Source organism: Bos indicus, chromosome 17 (assembly GCF_029378745.1).
Source record: "Bos indicus isolate NIAB-ARS_2022 breed Sahiwal x Tharparkar chromosome 17, NIAB-ARS_B.indTharparkar_mat_pri_1.0, whole genome shotgun sequence".
In the NCBI taxonomy this organism is placed as follows: Eukaryota; Metazoa; Chordata; class Mammalia; order Artiodactyla; family Bovidae; genus Bos; species Bos indicus.
The window spans coordinates 63,474,375-63,497,620 of record NC_091776.1 but is presented as its reverse complement, the minus strand read 5'-3'; the positions used below and the strand labels follow the sequence as shown (position 1 = coordinate 63,497,620).

General features: G+C 54.8%; 1 protein-coding gene across 2 annotated transcripts in view; it reads right to left on the bottom strand.

Moving 5' to 3' along the window:
• TRPV4 (transient receptor potential cation channel subfamily V member 4) overlaps positions 1–23,246 on the bottom strand; it is a 36,883-nt gene that overhangs the window by 1,603 nt on the left and 12,034 nt on the right. For both annotated transcript variants that reach the window (XM_070769708.1, XM_019978100.2), the window contains exons 2-14: positions 18,436–18,853; positions 15,179–15,351; positions 10,472–10,624; positions 9,596–9,736; positions 8,643–8,941; positions 7,641–7,820; positions 6,071–6,229; positions 5,768–5,860; positions 5,436–5,509; positions 4,148–4,313; positions 3,844–3,910; positions 1,727–2,043; positions 323–450 (exon numbers count right to left, since the gene is read on the bottom strand). In XM_070769708.1, coding sequence (XP_070625809.1) covers positions 323–450; positions 1,727–2,043; positions 3,844–3,910; positions 4,148–4,313; positions 5,436–5,509; positions 5,768–5,860; positions 6,071–6,229; positions 7,641–7,820; positions 8,643–8,941; positions 9,596–9,736; positions 10,472–10,624; positions 15,179–15,351; positions 18,436–18,821 — 2,336 coding nt within the window. In that variant the 5' untranslated portion in view covers positions 18,822–18,853. The remainder of the gene's footprint in view (positions 1–322; positions 451–1,726; positions 2,044–3,843; positions 3,911–4,147; positions 4,314–5,435; positions 5,510–5,767; positions 5,861–6,070; positions 6,230–7,640; positions 7,821–8,642; positions 8,942–9,595; positions 9,737–10,471; positions 10,625–15,178; positions 15,352–18,435; positions 18,854–23,246) is intronic.

Genomic DNA, 23,246 nt, shown 5'->3' with positions numbered 1-23,246 from the left:
ATAACTGCCTCTGAGTCTGCTTCCTCCAGCAAAGGAGAGAGCAGTAACACCGGCTGCTTCAGGGTGTCTGCCCCAATGTGCGTTGGGTGCTGGCCGGGCACATCTCATGTGCCAACCCGTCTAATATGCACAGCTGGCCAATACAGTGATGCTATCATTGTCCCCATTTCACAGATGAAAAAAACGAGGCTGAGAACTGAACCCACAGGATCAGGCAGTGGAACTGAGCTCCGGTCAGGCCCCTGGGGGCTTCCATGGCTCAGAAGTGGCAATGGGTAGAAAGCACAAGGAGGCCCGGTGGTCTCGCCCAACCCGGCCTCACCTGAAGCACCACCTGCGGTCTGGAGTGCCGTCCGAGCTCTTGCCCACGGTCACCATTTCACCGGAGCGGAAGGCCTTCCTCAGGAACACGGGGAAGGAGCGCTCGATGTCCAGGATGGTGGTGGCCCACTGTGGGGAGAGAGGGTGGGCGGGCGGCGGGTGAGCCACGCCCGGCCTTGCCTAACTGTTCTCAAGGCAGGAATGACGCAGAGAACCAGGCTTTCTAGCTCCCACCACTCCTGCATTAAAGACTCAAATACCTACAGGCGCCTGGCCAGAGAAAATGAATGAAGGGTCAGCAGCCTGTGCCCCAGGACACCAGTGTCCCCTCAGTGCTGGGCATCCCCAGGGAGGGGTGGGGATGGGGCAGACCAGGAGGTGCAGGAGACCCCCACCCCGTGTGAAGGGGGCAGCCACCTCTCATTCATCCAGGAATGTGGGCCCGCCTGCAAGGCTTCCAACTTTTCAAGAAAGGCCAGAAATCTGGATTTTTCTATGAAATCTCTCAATTAAAATTTTTTTGCATTAAGTTTTTAAAAAATATATAGTGATGCAGAAAACAAATAAATCTTTGCTGGTCAAATCTAGTCCACAGGCTGTGAGTTGGCATGTTACAAGTTACATCCAGCAGGGAAACTGAGGCCTGAGGGAGGAAGTGGTAGAGATGAAGGGTAAGAGCAGGTCCCATGGTCCCCTGAGACCCAGACCTCAGGGGAGGACCTTGTGGAGTTGTTTTTCCTCACTGTGCCATTTCCTGAAAATGTGCCAAGTCCCGGTAAGTGTGGGTGCTGCCTTGCCGGGCCTCGTGGTAAGGCTGTTTATCGGGAACCCGGGTTCTTGAACTGCCTGCAGCCAGGCAGGCAGTGACACCCTCCCCCCAGGCCCTCTGCTCCCTAGGCTTGCACGGAAACCTGTGGGAAACAAAGGCAGCAGCTCCCCAGCACATCCACACCCAACACATCTGCCTGGGGTTGGGGGGGGCAGGGGGAGTGGGGAGCCCCTCTGATGACGATGCTGATGCTTCCTGGCTCTGGGGTGGCCTGCTCCCATGCCAGCCTGGTGTCTTGGGCCCGGCTGGGGCACAGAAGCTGCCCCCGGGCTCCGTGCGGAAACCCCACTGAAATGTGAGGCTCTCTGAGCATTTCCGGTGCCCAGAGCGCTCCCTCCCTGGAGCTGGGGGGATTGCATCCCATGAATGGGACCGCAAGGGCAGCTGAGCTGCAGAAGCCAATGGAAATCCGCTAGGTGGCTCTGGGAAACAGACCTGCAGGCTTTATCTGTGCCCATTAAACAGACTGGGAAGTGGAGGCAGAACGGGGTGGTGCGGCTCGCCCGGAGCGCCAGGCCGAGGAGGTGCAGCAGGCCAGGTGGCCCCAGGGCAGAGCGGCCAGTGGGGCGGGCTCACCTGCAGCTTCCAGATGTGCTTGCTCTCCTTGGACACCTGGCCCACTGTCTCCCCCATGAGGGCGATGAGCATGTTAAGGAGCAGCACGAACGTGAGGATGATGTACGTGACCAGGAGGATGATGAAGACCACGGGGTACTTGGTGCTGCTCAGCATCTCCAGGTCGCCCATGCCGATGGTGAGCTTGAAGAGGTCCAGGAGGAAGGTGCTGAAGGTCTCGCTGTCGCGGCATGAGGGGTAGGTGGGCACTGTGCAGTTGGCGTGGTCCTCATCGCACACCTTCAAGTTGGCACACGGGTTCAGGAGCGAGACCAGGGCTGCGGGAGGGACGGCAGTGACGGTCACGGAGGGTGAGAGGTAGGGAGGCCCCTTCCCATTTGATGGAGGGGAACACTGAGGCCTGGGGAGGGTGGAGAGGCTGGCCCAAGGTCACCCAGAGTGGAAGCCAAGCCAGTGGTTGAATCTGGGTCCTCCTGCACGCAAAGCCTTTGCTCTTTCCACAAACTCTTATTAACAAGGAAGAGGGTCCCAGGACTCAGCCTAGTGGTTCTCAACCGGGGATAATTTGTCCCCCAGGGCACCTTTGGCAGGTTTAGAGACATTTTTGGTGTCACAAGTGGAGGAGGGACACTACGGGCACCTACTGGGTCAAGACCAGGGATGCCGCCCAACATGCCACCATGTACAGGACAGTCCCCACCACAGAGAACTGTCTGACCCCAAATGTCAACAGTGCCAAGGCTAGGAGAACCTCACTGAGCTGACTGTTCTTAGAGGTCTTGGCAGTCTGGGATGCCAGCATTCCAGGGCAGACTCACTCTCGTGTTCCTGTTTCCCAGCTCACAGCAGCACAGAAAGGAAGGGAGGAAGGTGAAACCAGGCACCAGCCTTGACTGCGCCCAGAGCTGTGCTCACTACGGCCGTCACCCCCTCCAGACATCAGCTAACTGTGGCGCGCCTCCCTTCCCATGAAGCCCAGATGAAGCCTCCGAGTGCTGCTCCTTTTGGATCCTGGGCGTCGGGTGGCCGGTCACCCGCCCCTGGCGACCAGCCCGACAGCTTGATTACCTTCCCCAACCCTGGCCCTGCCCCCCTGTGCCACTGAGGTCCCAAGGCATCGTGACATCAAGGATACAGCCTAGTAGAGGCTTTGTAGCTCCTGCCACCAAGAGGGTAGAATCTATTTCCACACTCTTTGATTTTTACTCCTTTTATTTTTTGGCTGTTCGCACGATATATAGGATCTTAGTTCCCAGACCAGGGGTTGAAGCCAGGTCCCCTGTAGTGGAAGCGCTGAGTCTTAACCACTGGACCACCAAGGAATTCCCCTGTTTCCCCACTCTTTGAATCAGGCTGAGGCTTGCTTTGGCCAATAAGGTGAGAGAGAGAGTGACGCTGTGCCAGTCAGTGACCTCGAACACTTCTGCTCACATCTGGGAACCCTCAGACCACCGTGTGACCAAGTCCAAGCTAGCTGGCTAGAGATGAGTGACCCCGAGGAAGACAGCAAAGTCACTCCCAATGGAGGCCAGCCCTAGCTACGCTAGTCAGCTGCAGCCAGTCCGCCAGCGAACACAGACACGGGAGCCCAAATCTGGCCCAGGTCAGCACAAGCACCCAGCAGACCCATGGACTTGAGCATAATAATAAATGGTGGCTGTTTGGGGGTCTTCCCTGGAGGTTAAGACTCCATGTTTCCACTTTAGGGGGCACAGGTTCGATCCCTGGTTAGGGAACTAAGATCCCACATGCTGCAGAACATAGCCAAAAATAAAAAGGGTGGTTGTTTAAAGTCACTAAGTTTTGGGGCGGCTTCTTTTGTCACAGTAGCTAAGATGGCAGTTTTACCGTTTCCTAGCTTTTGAACTTGGGCACGTTATTTAACCTTACTTAATCTAAGCCTCAGTTTCCTTAATTGTGAAAGGTCATAAGAAACGCACTTCCCTTACAGACTTGTTGGGAGGATTAAATGAGGCACGGATGGGAGAGGACTTGGCTCAATGCCAGGCACACAAAGAGAACCCTACAAACGCTGGATATTCTCCTCCAGACACCATGGCGGCTGCTTCAGCCCGGGTGCCACCCCCGCCAGGCCCGCCTGGGCACCCGGGGCTCACCTGACGCGTAGCCGATCATGAAGAGCAAGTAGACCAGCAGGAAGCGGAAAAGGTCTTTGAAGAGGATCTAGACACCCCGGTGGGAATAGGAAGCAGAGATGAGATACGTGGTTTCTCGCTTTCCCAGCTCCTCATCCCACACCTTCTCTCCAGCTCCACCCTGCCCCACCCCATGTCCAGGCCCTGCCCACTGCCCCTACACCACCCCGCAGCCTCAGGGCCAGCGGCACTATCTGTGCACATGTGGTATGTGTGGCTCCCTCCAAGGACACACAAAGCCCAGGGGGAACCGCCTGCCCTGTACCTTCTGGATCATGATGCTATAGGTCCCCGTCAGCTTCAGCCCGCGGGTGAAGTAAAGGGCGTTCATCCAGCCCAGGACCAAGGCAAAGACCATGACGGCCAGGTACGCCTCGATCCCCGCCAGGTAGAGGGCCGCTGAGACAATCACCAGCACAGAGTAGATGAAGCTACAGGGCAGCAGAGGGCACGAGAGGAGCCAGAGGGGAGAGGGGGAAATGAGACCCTGGACAGGGAGGCAGGCCCCCAAGCCCTCTAGGTACTAGGACATCCCGACGACACCCAGAAGAGAGACCATGAGACCATGTGGCTTCATGGGGTTCCCCAGCATCCTGATAACCAGAATCCTCAGTTAACTGGCAACTGGGCTTCCCTGGTGGCCCAGTGGTTAGGAAGGCGCCTGCCAATGCAGAGGACACGGGTTCAATCCCTGGTCCAGGAAGATGCCACGGGGCAATTAAGCCTGTGTGCCACAGCTTCTGAGCCTGTGCTCCACAACCAGAGAAGCTACCGCAAGGAAAAGCCTGCACACCACCACAAGAGAGTAGCCCCTGCTCGCCGCAGCCAGAGAGCCCGCATGCAGCAATGCAGACCCAGCGCAGCCAAAAAATTAAATAAATAATTGCTTTACAAAGTTAATTGCCAACCGATGTGTGTGTAATTGTCCTGGGGCCCTACCAGATCCCAAAGTGATGTCCTTTGGAGTTGCTAGAGGAAGATTCAGTAGTTCTCAGTGGAGATTTTGTGGCTAAGTGAAATTTTTTTTTTGCCCTACCATGTGACATGTGATTTCCTAGTTCCCCGGCCAGGGATCAAACCTGTGCCCCCTACAGTGGAAGCGTGGAGTCCTACCCCCCCCGAATTTTCATTGTTCTCTAACTCTAGGAAAAAGGGGAAATATGTAACACACATGCAGCAACCCAGCCTGTGCCCCAGGCAGACATCATTAATCAATCCCAGCACTCTTTCCCACTGAACACAGACACAGCCTTAAGATTCTTAACATGGGCACTCCTGGCAGACGTTAGCAATCAATCACAAGCATAAGAGGTTAAATTTATTTCTACCCATGGTGTATATAGTGATAACTCTCTAGCAACCAGAATCTTGCTTTAACCAGAGGACTCTTTTACTTGACAACAGCATGACTTTGGGCTACAGTAGCTGATCAGACTGGGTGAGTTCACTCCTAATAAGAGTCACACACACCCTCTACCACCAAACCTCGAGGATGTCCCTCCCAACCCCACCTTCCTCACCCAGAAGCTGCCACCCCAGGGACCTCTACTCACTAGAGTAGCTGGAAGGAGCCGTCGATGAAAAGAGAGTTCACTCCAGGGCATTTCTTCATGAACAAGTCTTTGATCTGAAGGAGGGGACGGGATGGGTGAGAGAGGTGGAATCAGCAGAAGCGTGGAGCAGACAGTGGAGTGAAGAGAGGTGGAGGGGGACTTCCCTGAAGGTCCAGTGGTTAAGATTCGGTGTTCCCAATGCTGGGGGCATGGGTCTGAGCCCTGGTGGGGGAAGCTCCCCGTGCCATGGGGTGTGGCCAAACATTAAACAGATTAAAGAGGTGGAGAGAGAGGAGGGTCCAGGCAGGGTAAGGCTGGGGCCAAGTGCTCACGTTGGTGAAAAAGAACAGGATCCCAGTGAAGAGTGTGATGATCTCGCCGGCCAGCCTCAGGTAGTCCATTGTGGTGCGGTAAGGGTATGGCGGCTAGGGGGCAAGGGGCATGCAAGTCCTCACCCAGCCCCTCCAAATCCAGATGCTCCCCAACAGCCCAGCCTCTGGGTCCACGGAGCCTCCTCCCTCACCGTCCTCCCCCTGGGCGTGGGGGCGCCTTCCCACCCTGTCCAAGCCTTCTCCAGCCCCTCCCACAGGGGGCCCAGCTGTGCCCCAGCTCCTGCCACCCTCGCGGCCACTCACAGTGCCCTCGAGAGGCTGGTAGTAGGCGGTGAGGGTAAAGATGACCATGGCACACAGATAGGAGACCACGTTGATGTAGAAGGAGACAGCCCCGAACTTCCGCCACTTGTCCCGCAGTAGTTCGTTGATGGGTTCCACGGCCAGCATCTCGTGGCGGTTCTGTGGGGGAGCAGGGTGGGCAGGGGGTGGGCAGGCTGACTCCAGTGCGCCTTCCCCCACCCTCTGTCCCGAGAGCTCGTTCTCCTCCTGACCCATTCTTCAGACACCCAGACTTCTGGGCTCAGCATTTAAGGCTCTGCCCAGTTCTGTCCCAACTTACCTTTCTAGCCTGTTCTAGACACACAGAACCCAGAGCTAGAAAGCTCCTGAAAGAACATCTATTCCTATGGTCCCCAAACTCTAATCAGTGGAAGTTGCCAAGTTGCTGGCACCAAAATCACCTATGGAGCTTGTTAAAAAACATAAATTCCTGGGGACTTTCCTGGCAGTCCAGTAGTTTAGACTCCGAACTCCCAAGGCAGGGGGCACGAATTAGATTCCCTGGTCAGGGAACTAAGTTCCTGCATGCTACAGCCAAAAAATTTTTAGTGCAAATAAATAAATAAACCCCTGGGTTTCAACCTCAGACATTCTGATTCAGGAAGTGGGAACTGGGAAATTTAGCCCCAGGATGATAAATACTTGACTCACCACAATTTTCCAAGTCTGAACCCAGGACAGACAGCAATAATTGAGTCCCACACAATAGTTCTCTATACAGTTTCCTGGGCAGACACTACCAATCAATCAGAGTTTGCAGCAGAGATGCTAAAACTTACCACCACCCCCAGTTTAAATCAGGTTGGTCACTGATTTGAAAGATGAGGGAAGTGAGCTCCGGTATGAGAAGGCATCTGTCCAAACTCACAGAGCTGGGGCTAGAAGGAAGACCTTCTGTATGCAGGCCCCAGGGCTTTCTGCCCCATTTGTGCAGCATCCTGTCTCTTTAAGGACTTGAGTTTCTTTATCATCAAGCACATGTGCAATGATGTAGCCACAAAGATGCCACTGCAATCTTATTCCTGATAGTTAGGTGCAGAAAGAAACTCAAATGACCAAGAATAGAGGAATGGTTAATTAGAATGTGGTACATTTCCACGCAGCAATGATACTGCAGAAGAATATTTAATGGTGCAGAACGATGTTCATAAAATACTGCTAAGTTAAAAAAAGAGCTTTTAAAACTTCATATAACAAATGCTAATGATAATAGCTGACACATAATGTTTACCCTGCGCCCGGCTGTTCATATGGTCCTCCCAGCAACCCAATGGGAAATGCTCTATTTTTATCTGCATGGTACCAAAGAGGAAGCTGGGACTCAGAGAGATTGGGGAGTTTGTCCTGAGTCACACAGCATGTCACTTACAGTGCCAGGCTCCTAAGCCAGTCCTGCGTGCCCCTGAAGTCTGACCCTTACAATCCTGCCATTCCTGCCCTTGCCAGATGCCATTCTGGGCACTCAGTTGGCCTCTTCTATTGCACCCAGTCCACAGACTCACTGCTCTGGCCCCTCCTGCCCTGCGCCCACCTCGATCTTGCTGTTGTACACCAGGATCTCCAGCACAGAGGTCTCCTCCCCACATGTGTCCAGGGAGGAGAGGTCGTAGAGCGAGGAGTACACCGGCCCATAGGCCCAGTCCTTGAACTTGCGCGACAGGTGCCTGGTGTCCTCGTCTGTCACCTCCCGACGGATGATGTGTTGGAAGATCTGTGTGGGAGGAGTAGCATCGGGGAGTTTTGGGGGGGCGTGGGCAGGGGTACTGCCGCGGCGCAACTCACGAGGGAGGGACTCCAGCAAATAGCACCTCCCCAGAGAGCAGGATGGGCGAGGGAAAACATTTACTGAGCACCTGATGGACGCTTTCCTCACATCACCTGGTTTAATTCTTGCCCTCACCATCCTGTTTGACAGATGAGCTAATAGCATGCGTGATAAGTTGCTTCAGCGGTTTCCGACTCTTTGTGACCCCATGGGCTGTAGCCTGCCAGGCTCCTCTGTCCATGGGATTCTCCAGACAAGAATACTGGAGTGGGTTGCCATTTCCTGCTCCAGGAGATCTTCCTGACCCAGGGATTGAACTCGTGTCTCCTGCACTGCAGTTGGATTCTTTACTGCTGAGTGATCAGGGAAGCCCCCATGAGGAAACAGAGGTTCAGAGAAAAGGAGGATGTTCCCTGAGGCCACACAGCAGGTTAGGGGCTGAGCCAGAACCCTGGCCATGGAGGGCAGAGGAGTACTGCAGGGCTACAGCTCTGGGGCACAGCTCTCTGTCAGTGGCATGCCCTGGCTGGTGGGAGTGGGGCGGTGAGCATCCAGCGGGGTGGGATGAGCAGAGAGGCTCTGGGATGAAGTTGAACAGCCTTGCTGGACAATAGGGAGCCACAGCAAGTTCTTGAGCTAGAACATCTGCACTCTGGGGTGGGCAGGATGGGAGGCGAATGTGCACATTAATAACACACGTCAGCTGCAGCCTCCCTCGTGTGTGTGTGTGTGTGTGTGTTTGTATGGTGACCCCGGCCCCACACGCACCCCAATCTTGCCCGTCTTGGCGGCCATCATGAGGGGCGAGAGGCCGTCATTGTTGAGCACGGCCTCCAGGTTGCTGTCGGGGAAGAGGCGGGCACACTTGAGCAGCAGCAGGTCGTACATCTTGGTGACGAACTTGGTGTTCTCGCGGGTGTTGTCGGCAATGGCCACCAGCGCGTGCAGCACCGTGTTGCCGCGAGAGTCCTGGCGCCGCATGTCCGCCTTCTTGTGCGGGTTCTCCGTCAGGTAGTTGACGATGTGGGGCTGGTTGGTGCAGGCAGCCAGCGACAGGGGCAGCTCACCTGCGGGGCAGGTGGTCGGGGGGCCGGGTCAGGGACGGGGCCCTCCCACGGGAGATGCCGTGACGATGGACACAGCGCCCATGGCCAACGTGAACCAGCCCTGGCCGACTGCAACTGTCTGGGGGCGATGTCCCCGGGGAGACGGACGTGGCTATTTGAGGCATGGCCACGCGACTTGGAGGCTGTGAGGGACTCTTTGAGGAACTTTATCTCTGAACCCCGAATAACATGTGTCTAAGTGGGGGTGAAATTTAAAATCTTTCATGGGTCCAGCTGGGCCATAGTAGTGATGCCATTTGGACCCTGCATCTGACCATCAGTGCCAGCTTAAGTCAGACCAGAGGATTCGAGTGATAAGGTGTGTGTTGGGGGGAGGGGACAGCCCACCACAGCCCTCTGATCCCATTACGATGCCCACAGCACAGACGGGACAGCTGAGGCTCAGACAAGCGAGGTGACGCTCCACCCCTCAAAGGTGAGACCTCAGTGACCAAGACCAACAAGGCGGCCTGTGCCCCGGGCTCCGTGTGGGCCTGCGGTCAGCGCGGCCCTGGGTGTCTCGGGAGGTGTCAGGACTGCCAGAACCACCAGGTACCCTCCGCGGCCCCCAGCTTCGGCTCCATGTGCCCCAGCCCCCACCCGGCCCCTTCTCACCGAAGTAGAAGTAGCCGCCCTCGTCCTTGGGCTGGAAGAAGCGGCCCCGCGCCTGGGCATGGACGTCGGCTCCTTGGGCCACCAGCAGCTCCACATAGTGTTTGCAGCGGCGTTCGATGGCGATGTGCAGGGCGGTCTGGCCTGGGAGGGGGTGGGGGACTGTCACTGGGGGGTGGGTGGGCGCACAGCCCTGACCAGGTGTGGGGGGTGCTGGGGCGCAGAAGGTGGAGATCCACCCCAGGGCAGCAAGGGGACCTTCAGACGTTCCCGGATGTGGAGTCTCTGAGGCCTGAGATCCCAGACCTGCTGCGTCACACCCGCAAGAGTTTAGGCTCACGGGATATCTGACTTGGAGGACCCCAAATGTGGAGACTTTGCAGACTCGTAAGAGCCTTTCACGCCAGAGGAAACAGTGGCATCGTGGTCTCACAGGATTTGGGACACAAAATTCACAGCCTCTGAATCTGACATCCAGGAATCCGAAATGTCAAGGTGGATTCATGGATCTCAGAATTTAGACCCAGGGAGCTGGGCCTGGTGACACCTCTGCCTTTTCGAGCTGTTGGCTCACAGGACTATTGTCACAAAGCCTCAGAGTCTCCAAACCAGAGCATCTTGGGTCCGGGATTCCAGGTTCACAGCGCCTTTGGCTCATTACATGCAAGAACCTTGGAACCTTCAATTCTGAAACTCAGAATTTAAAAGTTGGAAGGGGTAGTTATTGTTGTTCTTCAGTCCGTTCATTCATTCATTCGACAACTGGTTCCAGGACATGCTGGCACTCGCGGCCCAGGCTGAAATGAGGTGTTGCTGGGGGTGGGGAGGGGCTGGACAAGTGAAGAGGGAGCCCCTCTCCCGCCCGGCCCTGGGCCCTACCTCGGTAGTAGATGTCTCGGAAGGGCGAGTTGATGAATTCCCGCATGTTGCCCGTGCGCTCGGCGATGTCCAGAAGCACAGGGATGGTGTCGTTGCGGCCGTTGCTCAGATTCAGCAGGGCCTTGGGCAGGCAGGTCTTCCCGGTGGACGGTTCTGCGGGGAGATACGTGCAACAAGAGGAGTGTTCGGCCCGAGGCCCAAACTGCTGGGCAGCAGGGGACAGGGCACTGGGCAGGGAGCCAGAGGTCCTGGCTGTGTTCTCCTTCCTGAGCCCGGCCCCTATCTGCTCCCTGACCCCACCCCAGGGTACTGAGAAGGTCAAAGAAACTCAGAGGAGCAGAAGTTCTTTAAAACATGGGAAGCTGCAGCCTATAGAGACATGGTACTTACCAAAGCATATTTGGAAGGACTTTTCTTAAATATGGACCATTAAAAATATATATATATATATTTATTTGTCTGCATTGGTTTATTTGCAGCAAGCAGGATCTAGTTTCCTAACCAAGGATTAAACCCAGGGCCCCTTCTTTGGAAGGCAAAGTCTTAACCACTGGACCACCAGGGAAGTCCCTGGAGGGGACTTTTAAAAAATCAGATAAAAGGGGCGAATACTGAGTTAATCAAAGCCAATCGCCGCCATGTCTTCACTACAGGACTTCTCAGAGCCTTTAATCTGCTAATGAGGACTGGGAACCTCTAAAAACAGACCCAGGAGGCAGTCTTTGCTTGAACACAGATCCTTTACCCATGAAGCGGGTGCAGTAGCGCCCCTAGAGGGGAGGAGAGGGAGTGCAGCGTTTCCCGAAGTAGGGGCTGTGAGCCGTAATAGACAGGAAACTATCTTAGAGGATTTGGGGGCTCCTGCAGAGGCAGCAATAAAAACAGCAAAAGCCCAAATGTGCAAGGTGTCAGCCCCTTGTCAAATCTCTCCCGTGAAGTCAGTCTCCGTTTGGTACTAAGGGGTCTTTAACACCTCCCCCTAATGCTTACTAATGTGCCTTTGCAATTTTCTTTCCCTTGTATTAATTTTTATGGTGATGTGAGTGGATTTATATCTTTAAAAGAGAGAGTCAATGAAAAGAGAACTGGCTCTTAACCAGGCACAGGGCAACACAGCCCGATGCAGGAAGGGGCCCAGGAACGGGACAGGGAGTGGGAGAGGCAGGGGTGGGCTGAGGGGCTGGCTCTGGAGCCAGGATCCCTGGGGCTCACATCAGGCTTTGCTCCCCATTTCTGATTTGTGTGTGACCTTTTCTCCGCTTCCATTTCCTGTCTAACTACATTAAGCCTATAAAGGGAAATCATAGGCTAATAGATAGCTGTTGAGCCCAGCACCAGGTAGACAGGCATTCTCAGTAAGTCATACGGTTGCAGTTATTATTCTACCAGAAACGCTTTCGAGACTCTCCTTAGATACCTGGAATCAGTGGAGAGAACGGGAAAAACCTGTGGACGCAGAGAGACCTGAATTCCAGTCCCACCGCCCCTAGGAGTGAAGTTGCTCAAACCTCATTCTGGCTATTTCTTGCTACGTCCCTGGCGCCCAGCCCAGTGTCGACAGCAGGTAACTATGTATTGAAAAATAACAGACTTCAGCTTTCCATCTGCATAAGGTGGGGGGGGGGGTGCCAAATGCTGGCCCAGGCCCCTGGGGAGTCTGCTCAGACCCACGAGCCTGGAGGTGGATCAGTCCGTTTCCTAACTGACAGGGAATTAGAAAATTAGAATTGTGGCAACTCTCCATGCTGACCTCATCATCTTGCATTCCCCAAACCCCAACCCGATCTGCACGTGTCCCCTTCTTAGACACTGATGTCCCTAGCCAGCTGAAACCTCTGTCCCTCGCCTTCATCTTACCCTTGGCGCACACCCTCTCCCCCAGCAAGTCCCCACTGGTTTCACCTGTTTCTCCAAACCCTCCACCACTCTCCATCTCCATTGCCACCAACCTGGCCCAGCCAGCATCTCTCTCACATGCCCAGGACACCTGCCTGGTTTCCTCTGGACATCCTTGAATCCTGGACAGCCTCTCTGGACATCCTTGAATCCACTTTCCACATAGCAACTGAGTTCAACTCTGGTCATGGTTAGCCACAGGGACTTTGCACATGCTGCTTTTTAACCTTCTCTCTAATCCTTCCCCACCTATTTATACCTGCTGCTGCTGCTGCTAAGTTGCTTCAGTCGTGTCCGACTCTGTGCAACCCCATAGACAGCAGCCCACCAGGCCCCGCCGACCCTGGGATTCTCCAGGCAAGAACACTGGAGTGGGTTGCCATTTCCTCCTCCAATGCATTAAAGTGAAAAGTGAAAGTGAAGTCACTCAGTCATGTCCAACTCTTAGCGACCCCATGGACTGCAGCCTACCAGGCTCCTCTGTCCATGGGATTTTCCAGGCAAGAGTACTGGAGTGGGGTGCCATTGCCTTCTCCAGTTTTTACCTGGTTAACTCTAATTCATTCAAACTCAGCTCAAGTGTCACCTCCTCCCAGAAGCTCTCCCAGATTTTCCTGATCAAGTCAAATCCTCCAACACAGCTTCTTTGTGGACACAGTTACAGGTTGTAATTGTGTATTTGTTTCTGTGATTGCTTAATCAGTGTCAGTCTCACCCCCGAGACTGAGAGAAACTTGAGGTCAAGTCTGCTTTGTTCATCATTTTTTGCCCCAGGCCAGTACCACTCCTGACGATCGGTAGGGGCCCAATAACCACTTGTTGAGTAAATACACATTCAGTGAAGGGGCATGCTGTGCACTGCAAGGAATTCCAAACCACAAGGGTTAAGTGGTTTATGTAGGATGTGGGACCACACGGTTGATTTGGACTGTAGCAGGGTAAGGGGCTGCCAACCTGGGTCCTGGGATAAGAAGCCATGAACAGGGCTCAGCCAGAAATCAGGCGTGGTTGCAGTCACAGGACTCCACCACCAGGTGGCGAAGTGGCTTTGTCCATTGGGGAGGCTGGAGCCAGGGGCCCTAAATAAACTTCTGTTGGAAGTTGTCAAACTTTTTAGGGGGTGGTCACTGACTCCCCTAATGAGCTCATGAACCTCTGGCTAGAAAAACATGCAGGGGTGGAGCCAGTGTTTGCGGAGCTCGAGACATGCAATTTGGGGATCCTGTTTATGAAAATGAACACACAACTACAAATTCCAAGTTAGGTCCACGGATGTACTGGGGGCCAGAGCAAGAGAGGGTCCTGAACCCTAAGTAGTGGGCCTCACAGTAAGTCCCCCTCTACACCTGCCTTATTCGGTACAATGTCAGGGACCTCCCCCCAGCCGGTCTTAGAGCCCCCGACCCAGGCTCACGCAGACCCATTTGCCCAAACTCAGCCTGTGCTCAGAGACCCAGTCCTGAACTCAGGAAAAACCAGAAGTCTTGGCAAGTCCAGCCTGGCGCTGCTCACCAAAGGCAAAGCACCACGATCTCTGTTTCACAGGGGCTCCCTCTACCCCAAAGCTCCCTACTTTTGCATGGTGAACTTGGGGGGCTAGGTGGGGCTGTTTGGCCAGGGCTTATATGTGGTTGATCTCCAAATGAGATTGGCAGCATCATGGAGACCTTCTGAGGGGGGAGGGGGACCCCATCCCCCTGCAACTCTAACCTCACGCCCCAAACAAGGCCACACCATCTGCACCCTGGCTGGGCACCATGAATGAACGCTTTTTGTAAGTCCAGTAATTCTCTTCTGATGGACACAGTGATACAGCAGAGTACCATTTTGGTGTTCAGAGTCTGGCTGGTAAAGGTATATGTGAAAAATACACTGCAGACCTGGTCAGCCTATTTAGGCACTTAATTTGCTTGAAATACCTAAAGTCTCCAAATACCTGATCTTCCTGGAGCTTCGTCAGCCCTGTTACTGTGGCCAGCCCACCTGAGACAGGCCCTCCTTCCTGGCAGGTCACAGTTCTTGACATTTTATATTGATTTGTGGGGTCATTTGGCCAGTTAATGACAGCTCACCTGGTACCTGGCACACAGTACGTGGCTGACTTGGGTGGAGGGGTTCACAGGCTCCCCTCCCAGATGTGCAGAGAGGCCGGGGCAGCGGAGGGAGCCATGGCCCGGGGCGGATGTTTGAGCCTGGACGAGGCTGGAGGGAGCTGTCTGGGCTACGTCCCAGGGCAGGTGACTGGGCTCCAGTCTACAGTGGGGACCCAGAATATTGGGCAGGGGCGGGGCTCGAACCTGGAGAGCAGAAGCAGGAATGACCGGCAACCCCCTCCAGAGCTCCCCCAGACAGGACAGGGGCTTCTGGGACCCTGGCTGCCTGTGCTCAGCACTATGGGATTCTCTGTCCGCAGAGGCCAGGGCTGTGCTGTGATTATTCCCCAGGGTACAGATGAGGAAACTGAGGCTCAGAGAGGCCAAGGATCCCTTAAGTGGTAGAGGTGGGATCTGAGCCCAGGTGTAGACTCTGGGCTTCCCTGGTGGCTCAGATGGTAAAGAAACAGCCTGTAATGTGACCTTGCTTACCTATGACACTTTCCATCAATAAAGGCTGAATGAAGAAAGGCAGCCAAGGCCCAGAGAAGTTAAGTAATATGGGAATGGACACACAGGACTAGATTCCCTGTCCAGTGCTCTTCCTGGTTAGTGCAGCCCACTGACCCAAGAGAAGACGCTGACGGAAAAGGGGGCCCCTGACGCCAGGCCTCCCCCAAGCCCCAGCTGGCCTGCCTGCTATTCTTGGGTGGCTCACCCCGGAACTCCTCGTCCGTGAGGCGCTTCTTGTGGGTCAGCAAGAAGGGGAGCAGCCCATCCAGGTCAGCTGTGGAGCCCCGGGACACGATGTCAAAGAGGATAGGCCGGTTGAAGACTTTGAGGATGGGAGGCGGCTGGGGTGCGGGAGCTTTGGGGCTCTGTGGCTGCTTCCTGAAGGGGGAGGAAGCGGGGTGATAGGAGGGCTCATCCCCTGCCCACCCTCATGGTCTCCAGCCTTAGAGGCTGGAGGATTGTAGGGGAGGGCAGCTGGAGCCCTAGGGAGGGGCCAGGCTGAGAGGGGAGAGACATCTGGAGACACAGAGGAATGTTTTACCCCAACACTACCTAGCACCTACTGTGTGCTGGGTGGAGACAGACAGAAGCTCCCAAGGTCCCCAACCATCTATCCAAACATCCATCCACCCATTCATACATCCATCCATCCACCCATTCACTCACCCATCCATCTACCTATCCATCCATTACCCACACTCCCACCCCTCTACCCATCCATTCACCCATCCACCTATCCACCCACCCATCCATTCTTCCATCCCTCCACCCACCCACCCATTCACCCACCCATCCATCCATCTCTTTGTCTTTTATTAAGTGCTTAATAAGCCAGAGACTGGAAGAGACAAAGATACTAAGGACAGAAAGGTGGAACACCAGACTAAAAGATAAAGCAACTCTATCATTTATTCAAATCACTCACTGCTTGATTTATTCATTCAACAAACATTTGAGACAAATGAGGCCATGCACGTAGATGCTTAGCTCAAGGCCCCACCACAGTCAACGCTGGTAAACGTTAGCTGCTGTTCCTGTTATTATTTAGTGCTACTGGGTGCATGGAGCCTGTATGTGTGGAATAAATGCTGAGCTGCAGAGGCGGGTGGAGAAAGAATAAGGTGGGGAGGGCTGGGGGAGGAGAAGTGATGGAGAAGTAAAGAAGGGAAAAAACAGACAGTCAATCAGCCATTCAATAAGCATTCACTGGGCACCTACTGTGTGCTAGGTTTTGAGAGACAAAAAGCTGGCGCAGAGCTAGCCCAGGGGCACCAAGGTCGCATCCTCACCCACCCAGCGCCCAGCACACACAGGGGCAGGAGGAGGCTGTGAATGAAGACAGGACGGACAGGAGAGGAGGAGAGCGTGCGAACGGGAGAGTGGAGGGGAGCAGAGAGGGAGCCAGACAGGAGGCGCGGCCCAGGGCTGTTCCCAGGCCCAGACCTTGCCCCCCAGGACGGGGCCTCCAGCGACGGGGCACCAGGGAAGGGAGAAGGGGTGCTTCTGGACACTGGGGTGGGGGGCACACAAGCTAGGGCAGCCCCCATTTCACCTGCTCCTGAACTGTGACCTTTGAGCTAAAAAATGAAAAGAACACCCTCGCCCCGCCCCCATCCTCACTGAGGCAGCCTTCGGGGTCTCTGAAGACCTCAAGTGCTCAGCCGCACCCCGCTCCGACTCCTCTGCAGCCCCTCCAAAGCCATCAGCCCTAGCTGTCTGAGGTAGTAGTGGGGATGAGGGCCTGAAGGAGGGGGAAAGGGAGACGAAGAGCCCACCAGCTTGCAATGCAACCTTCCAAAGAGATCGGGCACTGGGGCACCTTACTGTCCTGGGCCTGTCTCCACTTCTGAGTGGAGCTTACAAAGTTCATCCAGCAGCTTGCAGACTGCACTCCTTGGAGACCTCAAGCTTCTCCAGCCTCCACCTGGAATGTTGTTCAGTCACTCAGTCATGACCGACTCCTTGCAACCCCATGGACTGCAGCACGCCAGGCTTCCCTGTCCTTTACCATCTCCCGGGGTTTCCTCAAACTCATGTCCATTGAGTCTATGAGATCCAACCATCTCATTCTCTGTAATCCCCTTCTCTTCCTGCCCTCAATCTTTCCCAGAATCAGGAGCTTTTCCAATGAATCCCCTGTGTGGCTGCCCTTTCTCACTCCTTAGCTTTGGGCTTAAATGCCAGCTCCTCCAGGAAGTCCACCTGGATTATGTTTCCTGTATCAGCTCCCAGTCTCACCTCAGCACCTCCCCCAGAGTGAACTATTTCTTTTTTTCAATTCTACCAGTTTATTGCTACCAACCCATCTCCCTCCACCCTCCTCATGCATGCGGGCTCAGTCACGTAACCCCATGGACTGCAGCCCGCCAGGCTCTTCTGTCCATGGACTTTTCCAGGCAAGAATACTGGAGTGGGTTGCCATTTCCTTCTCCCAGAGTCAACTCTTTCTTTCTTTCTTTTTGACCAAGCAGCATGTGTGATCTCCCCCGAGCAAGGACTGAACCCATACTCCCTTCATTGGGAGCATGGAGTCTTAACCACTGGACCACCAGATAAGTGCAAAGTGAACTGTCTACTCACTTGCTTATTAAGTGTTCTGCCCTCCAAACTGAAAGTGCCAGTGACAGCTACTCAGTATCTAAGCTAAGCAGGGGCAGCACCTGGCCTGGCTCATTCCTGGAGCCCCAGGACCAACCCCTCCCCTAACCTGGCATGTGGTGGGTGGTCCAAAAACCTTCACTGAACAAACCGATGACTCGGTAAATAAACAAAGGAGACAGACAGTTCCTGACCAAGCAGGGGCTGAGAAGGTGGCTGGGCTTCATCCAAGGGCATAAATGAGTCTGTGATCAGCATGGGGGGACAGAAGGACACACGCAGACTTCAAGACTGCTCCAGACACACACAGAGGCCTGAGTGGGGTCTAACGGGTTTTCATGTGGAGATGGCTAGACAGAGAGATGGCAGATGAATAGATGGGTCGATAGGTATCCGAATGAGTGATGATGGAGGATAAACTGGACAAACAGATGGACAGGTGGAAAGGCGGGTAGCTGGTAAGAGAGAAAGAGAGAAGGAAGGAGAAATAACGAAAGAGAGATATGAAAATGGAATAAATGAATGAATGATGAATAGTTTGATAGCTGACTGGCTGGATGAATAGAAATGGAGAGTAGATAGAAGAATGGACAGCTGTTTGGAGAGTAAACAGTGGACAAACGGAAAGCGGGTGGTATGAGAGGATAACTAGATGATGGATAGAAGGGCAGACAGGTACTTGAGGGAGTCGATGATGGACAGGTGGACAGATGGATGGATGGACTGGACGAGTGAATGGTTAGGTGGAAAGACAGGTAGCTGGATGAATGAATGAGTAGATGAAGGGTGGGTGGGTGGACGGATGGTTGGATGGGCGAATTCAATACAGAGGAGACCCTTGGCCAGGCAGCCAGCAATACTCACTCTATGACCTTCCTCCTCCACCGCTTGTTGTCACTGGGGTGGTGACGATAGGTGCCGTAGTCAAACAGCGAGTCCATGGGCGCCTTCTTGGGCCCGGGCACCACGGAGGACTCGTACAGGGTGGACTCCAGCAGGTCGATGGGGTTGGGCACCCCCTTGCGGAAGGCGCCCTGGAACTTCATGCGCAGGTTGGGTCGCCCGTCGCCTGGGCCGGTGGAGCGACCGCCATCAGCCGGCGAGGGCGACGGGGAGCCGTCTTCCCCCTCGAACAGGTTGGCCAGTGATGACAGGGGGAAGGCCTCCCCGCCGGGGGGCCCACTCTCATCCCCGGGGGACTCGGCCATCTCCCCTGGCCCCACACGAGGGCCTTCGCCAGGATCCGCCATGCTGCCCTGGGGACCCGTCCACACGGCTCGGCCTGCAAGGGAACGGGAGGGGCATCAGGCCGGCTCCAGGAAGCCCCCCTCCCACGTGGGCAAACAGCACTGCTGCCAGCTGCTTCAAAGCCACCCTTGTAATGACAGGGGTGCAGGGTGGCCACTCCCAGATGTGGTTGGCCGCCAGCCCCCGGCAGGAGCTGCAACAGGAGCCCCATTCAGGGACCTGGAAACACAAGTCCGCCTCGCGTCCAGCTACCCTGGACATCAGCTGAAGAAGGAAGGGCCTCAGAATCACACCAGGTCCCCAAACATATGAGCCTGGGGCTTACTCCTGGCCAACCAAACCAGCTTTGGAGCACCCAGAGCAGGGTTTGAATCCAAGTTCCGCATTTAGCCATCATATGATAGGAAAGCCGATGGTTCACAGCCTCGGTTTCCTCATCTGTGAAATGGGGATGAAGCAGAGTGCATGCAATCCAGCGGCCTGTGCTGTGCCTGCCACACAGAAAACACCTACTAAAACATAACCATTGAACGCATGCTGCAGGCACACGAGGTGCTCAGCAAATACACATGAACTCATTGTGGGAGTCAGTCGCCCTCAACTTCCCAGTGTCATCATTATGACCCCATTTCACAGAACAGGAAACTGAGGTTCTGAGGGTTCAGTTAGCCGTGCCCAAACTCTGCTCCCCAGTGCCAAGCGCTGACCCCTTCCCTCCCCTCTTTGCCCGGTTAGCTCCTGCCCACCTGTGTTCCCAGCTTGTGCTGCTTCCTCTGGGAAGCCCCCTCGACCGTGTGTTCGTGGGATTAGTTAATCCTGGGCTGTGAGTACCAGAGGGCAGGGAAGGCCTCTGCCTGTCCATGCCTGCACCCCCGCCCCTTGAGGGGTGCCACATGGACACACGACCTGATGACAAAGGTAGTCTCTATTCTCGTTTGTCAGGTGCGGAGAATGAAGCTTGACGGGGGCCAGTCACACAGCTTGCAAGGAGAAGAGCTGGACTTGAACCCAGGTCTCTCTGCCTCCCAGGCCCAATGTTTAGCCAGGAGAAGGGCAAGGGAAGGACCAGGGCCTGCTGGCTGTCAGCCCCCTGCCCTCTGCAGCACGCACAGGGTGGGCTGGACACCAAGGGCGAGTTTCCTGGAACTCCTCACATCCCGCCTGGGCTGCAGAGAAACGTCTGCAAAGCTCTCTTTTCTACATCTCTCCCTCCGCGCACATTAGCAGAAGAACAAGTAAAGATTGGTCCCCACCTTGTTTGTTTTTGGTTGCCAGGAGAGAAGGCGAGGGCCCCTGCAAGAGGCCTCTCTTGGCGGGCACAGCAGGGCACACACAGGGTCAGAGCTCCTGCCTCGGACGGGCCCCATTCTGGGCACAAATGGGGAGGCAGAGCCTGGACTTTAGACTTTTCCCGGCCTGGGTTCTAATCCCAGCTAAGCTATTTCCGTGTAGCATGACCTTGAGAGAGTGTCCCAAGCCTCAGTCTCCTTATCTATAAAATGGGTACAATAGTAGTAGCTTTCTCATACATTTGCAGGAGGAATTAAATGAGATCGGGCATGTCCAGTGTTGACCCTGGGATTAACCTGGGGGCTGTCGATGAGCACAATCACAGAGGGAAGGAAGGGCTAGGTGCACAGGTGCTGAAATCGGTTTTACCCGGTTCCCCTCTGGGCCCTGGTTAGTCAGCAGCTGTGAGATCTTGGGCAAATCACTTCCTCTCAGTTCCCCACCTGTAAAACCAGGGTAACCACAACACCTCCTAAAGCTTGGGAGATGCCAAGTGCCTTCAAGAATTTGAAGCATGCACTAGGTGCCGGTGCCTAGTATGAGTCAGGAGACATTAGTTCCAATCCACCTGCCAGGCGGGTAATGGAGACCCCCTAGGGGCTGCCCCCTGGATCCCAGCTCTGTGATGCAGGAATGAGGGTATGTTGAGGCAGGGAGGGCTGTCCACCAGGGTGCAGGCACTAAGGGGGAGATTAGACTTCCCCAGGCACAGTCCTGCTCACCTCAGAGGGGACCCCAGGGTCAGGGGAAGAGAAGGAGTTTAGGCACATACTTCTTAATTACTGCACCCCCTCCCAGGTCCCCACGGGGTTCCAGACACCCTCCACCCAAGGTGGGGGCCAGATGAGGCAGCCCCTCCAGCCCCCACCATGCCTGTACCCCCTCCCCTAAGAAATCTCAGCTCAGACAGCATCCAGGGTTTCTGGGGCTCCACAACAGGGGGTCTGGAGTCAGCCAGCCCCAGGTTCAAATCCCCGCTCAGTCACTCACTCACTGCCAGCATCCTTGACAAGGCAAACAGGGATCAATGTCAGCGTATTAATTATGGTGAAGCGATAATTATGAACTAAACCCCATCATCACCATGATCATGGGGCTCTTGAGGGCCCAAGTGCTTCACACACATGCTTTCGCCTGGTCCTCCCCGGAACCCTAGACCAGTGGTTCTCAGCCAGGGTGCCTCGGGTCCCCAGGGACACTGGGCAATATCCAGAAACATGCTTGGCTGTCACACTGTGCAGAGGAGAGAGGGCTAATGGCATCTAGTGAGTCAAGGCCAGGGGTAGCGCCAGACACCCTACAAGGCATAGGACCGTGCCTGCCACAAGGAACTACCCGGCCAGAAAACAGTGCTGAGGTTGAGAGATCTACCTCTGGAGGTAGGTACTCCTGTAATACTCCTTTCACAGATGAGGAAAACTGAGGCTCTGAGAGGTTAAGTGACTTGCCTGAGGGCACATTGCAGGTGAGTGCCAGAAAAAGTGAAAGTGAAAAGTAAAAGTGTCAGTCACTCAGTTATGTCTGACTTTGTGACCCCATGGACTGTAGCCCGCCAGGCTCCTCTGTCCATGGAATTCTCCAGGCAAGAATACTGCAGTGGGTAGCCATTTACTTCTCCAAGGGAATCGTCCCAACTCAAGGACTGAACCTGGATATCTCCCGCATTGCAGGGCTTCCCTGGTAGCTCAGCTGGTAAAGAATCTGCCTGCAATGCAGGAGACCCTGGTTCGATTCCTGGGTTGGGAAGTTCTCCTGGAGAAGGGATAGGCTGCTACCTACTCCAGTACTCTTGGGCTTCCCTAGTGGCTCAGATGGTAAAGAATCTGCCTGCAATGTGGGAGACCTGGGTTTGATCCCTGGGTTGGGAAAATCCCCTAGAGGAGGGGATGGCAACCCACTGCAGTATTCTCCAGTATTCTTGCCTGGAGAATCGCCATGGATAGAGGAGCCTGGAGGGCTACAGACCATGGGGTCGCAAAGAGTTGGACATGATTGAGCAACTAAGCACAGCATAGCACTCCTGCATTGCAGGCAACTTCTTTACCATCTGAGCCACCAGGGAAGTGCTTAGTGACAAAACCAGGACTCAAACCCAGGCAGTTGGCTGTGGAGGCTGGGCTACCCTAACCCCTCAGTTGACAGCATGGCCTGGGGGCCGGGTGCCACACCAAACCCTTAGAGTATCTTGTTCAAGGTGCACAGTGGCCCCTCGAGAGGATTATTACCATCAGCCCATGCTAACCTCTCTGAGCCTCAGTTTCCCTGCATACAAAATGAGAGCTGCAAAACAGCTTCTATCCTATAGGTTAATGGGCAGGTCAGGTGTCTCTTGGGCCCCTAATAAGCACCTGACAAATGTTTTTTGTATTTTTGTCTATTTTCTGGCCACACTGTGCAGCATCTTAGTTCCCTGACCACTGCAGTGGAAGCACCCGGTTAAGCATCTTAACCAGGGAGGCCCCTTGACAAATACTTGAATCATCATCACCATTATGATACAATCCCAGCATACCCACCCTCCCCAGGTACACGCACGGGGTGGTCCTACAGCCATGCATTCACAGTCCTTATTAACATTCACCAAGTCCTCTCAGCCTCTCCCTCAGTTAATCCGCTAGGGCCTGGTGAGCAAAGTTGCAATGCTCCCATTTCACAGCTGAGAAAACTGAGGCCGCTGAGATGACGCCACACAGAGTGGGTGACCTTGAAGAACTGGACTTTGGACTCCCTCCACAGTGCACAACCCAAGTGTGTACAGACACCAGCGTGCACGTACACGCCTGTTCACAAGCGGACACACACAGCCTGCTCTGTGGCAGTCCCCTCCCCAAACACTGGCGTTCTCTGTGGTTGGGGATCGAGATCACTCCCTGTTCTCATTTGCCCTGTAGGCTATTATTACACATTCCAAATCCGTGCCAGACTTAGGGGGAAGGAGGGGTGCCAGCCAGGACAGGGAGGCTGAGAGTCCTCCTGACTCTCCTCTGCGTGTAAATATCGTGTATGTTTCCTCCTCTCTTTTCCCCCTGTGCTCATGCCCATGCGTGTGCCCACTGTGAGCCCCTGGGAATGCCTCTGCAGGGGGCAGCGCCCAGCTGGCACCAGGAGCGTATCAGGGGCTCAACGAAGGACATTTA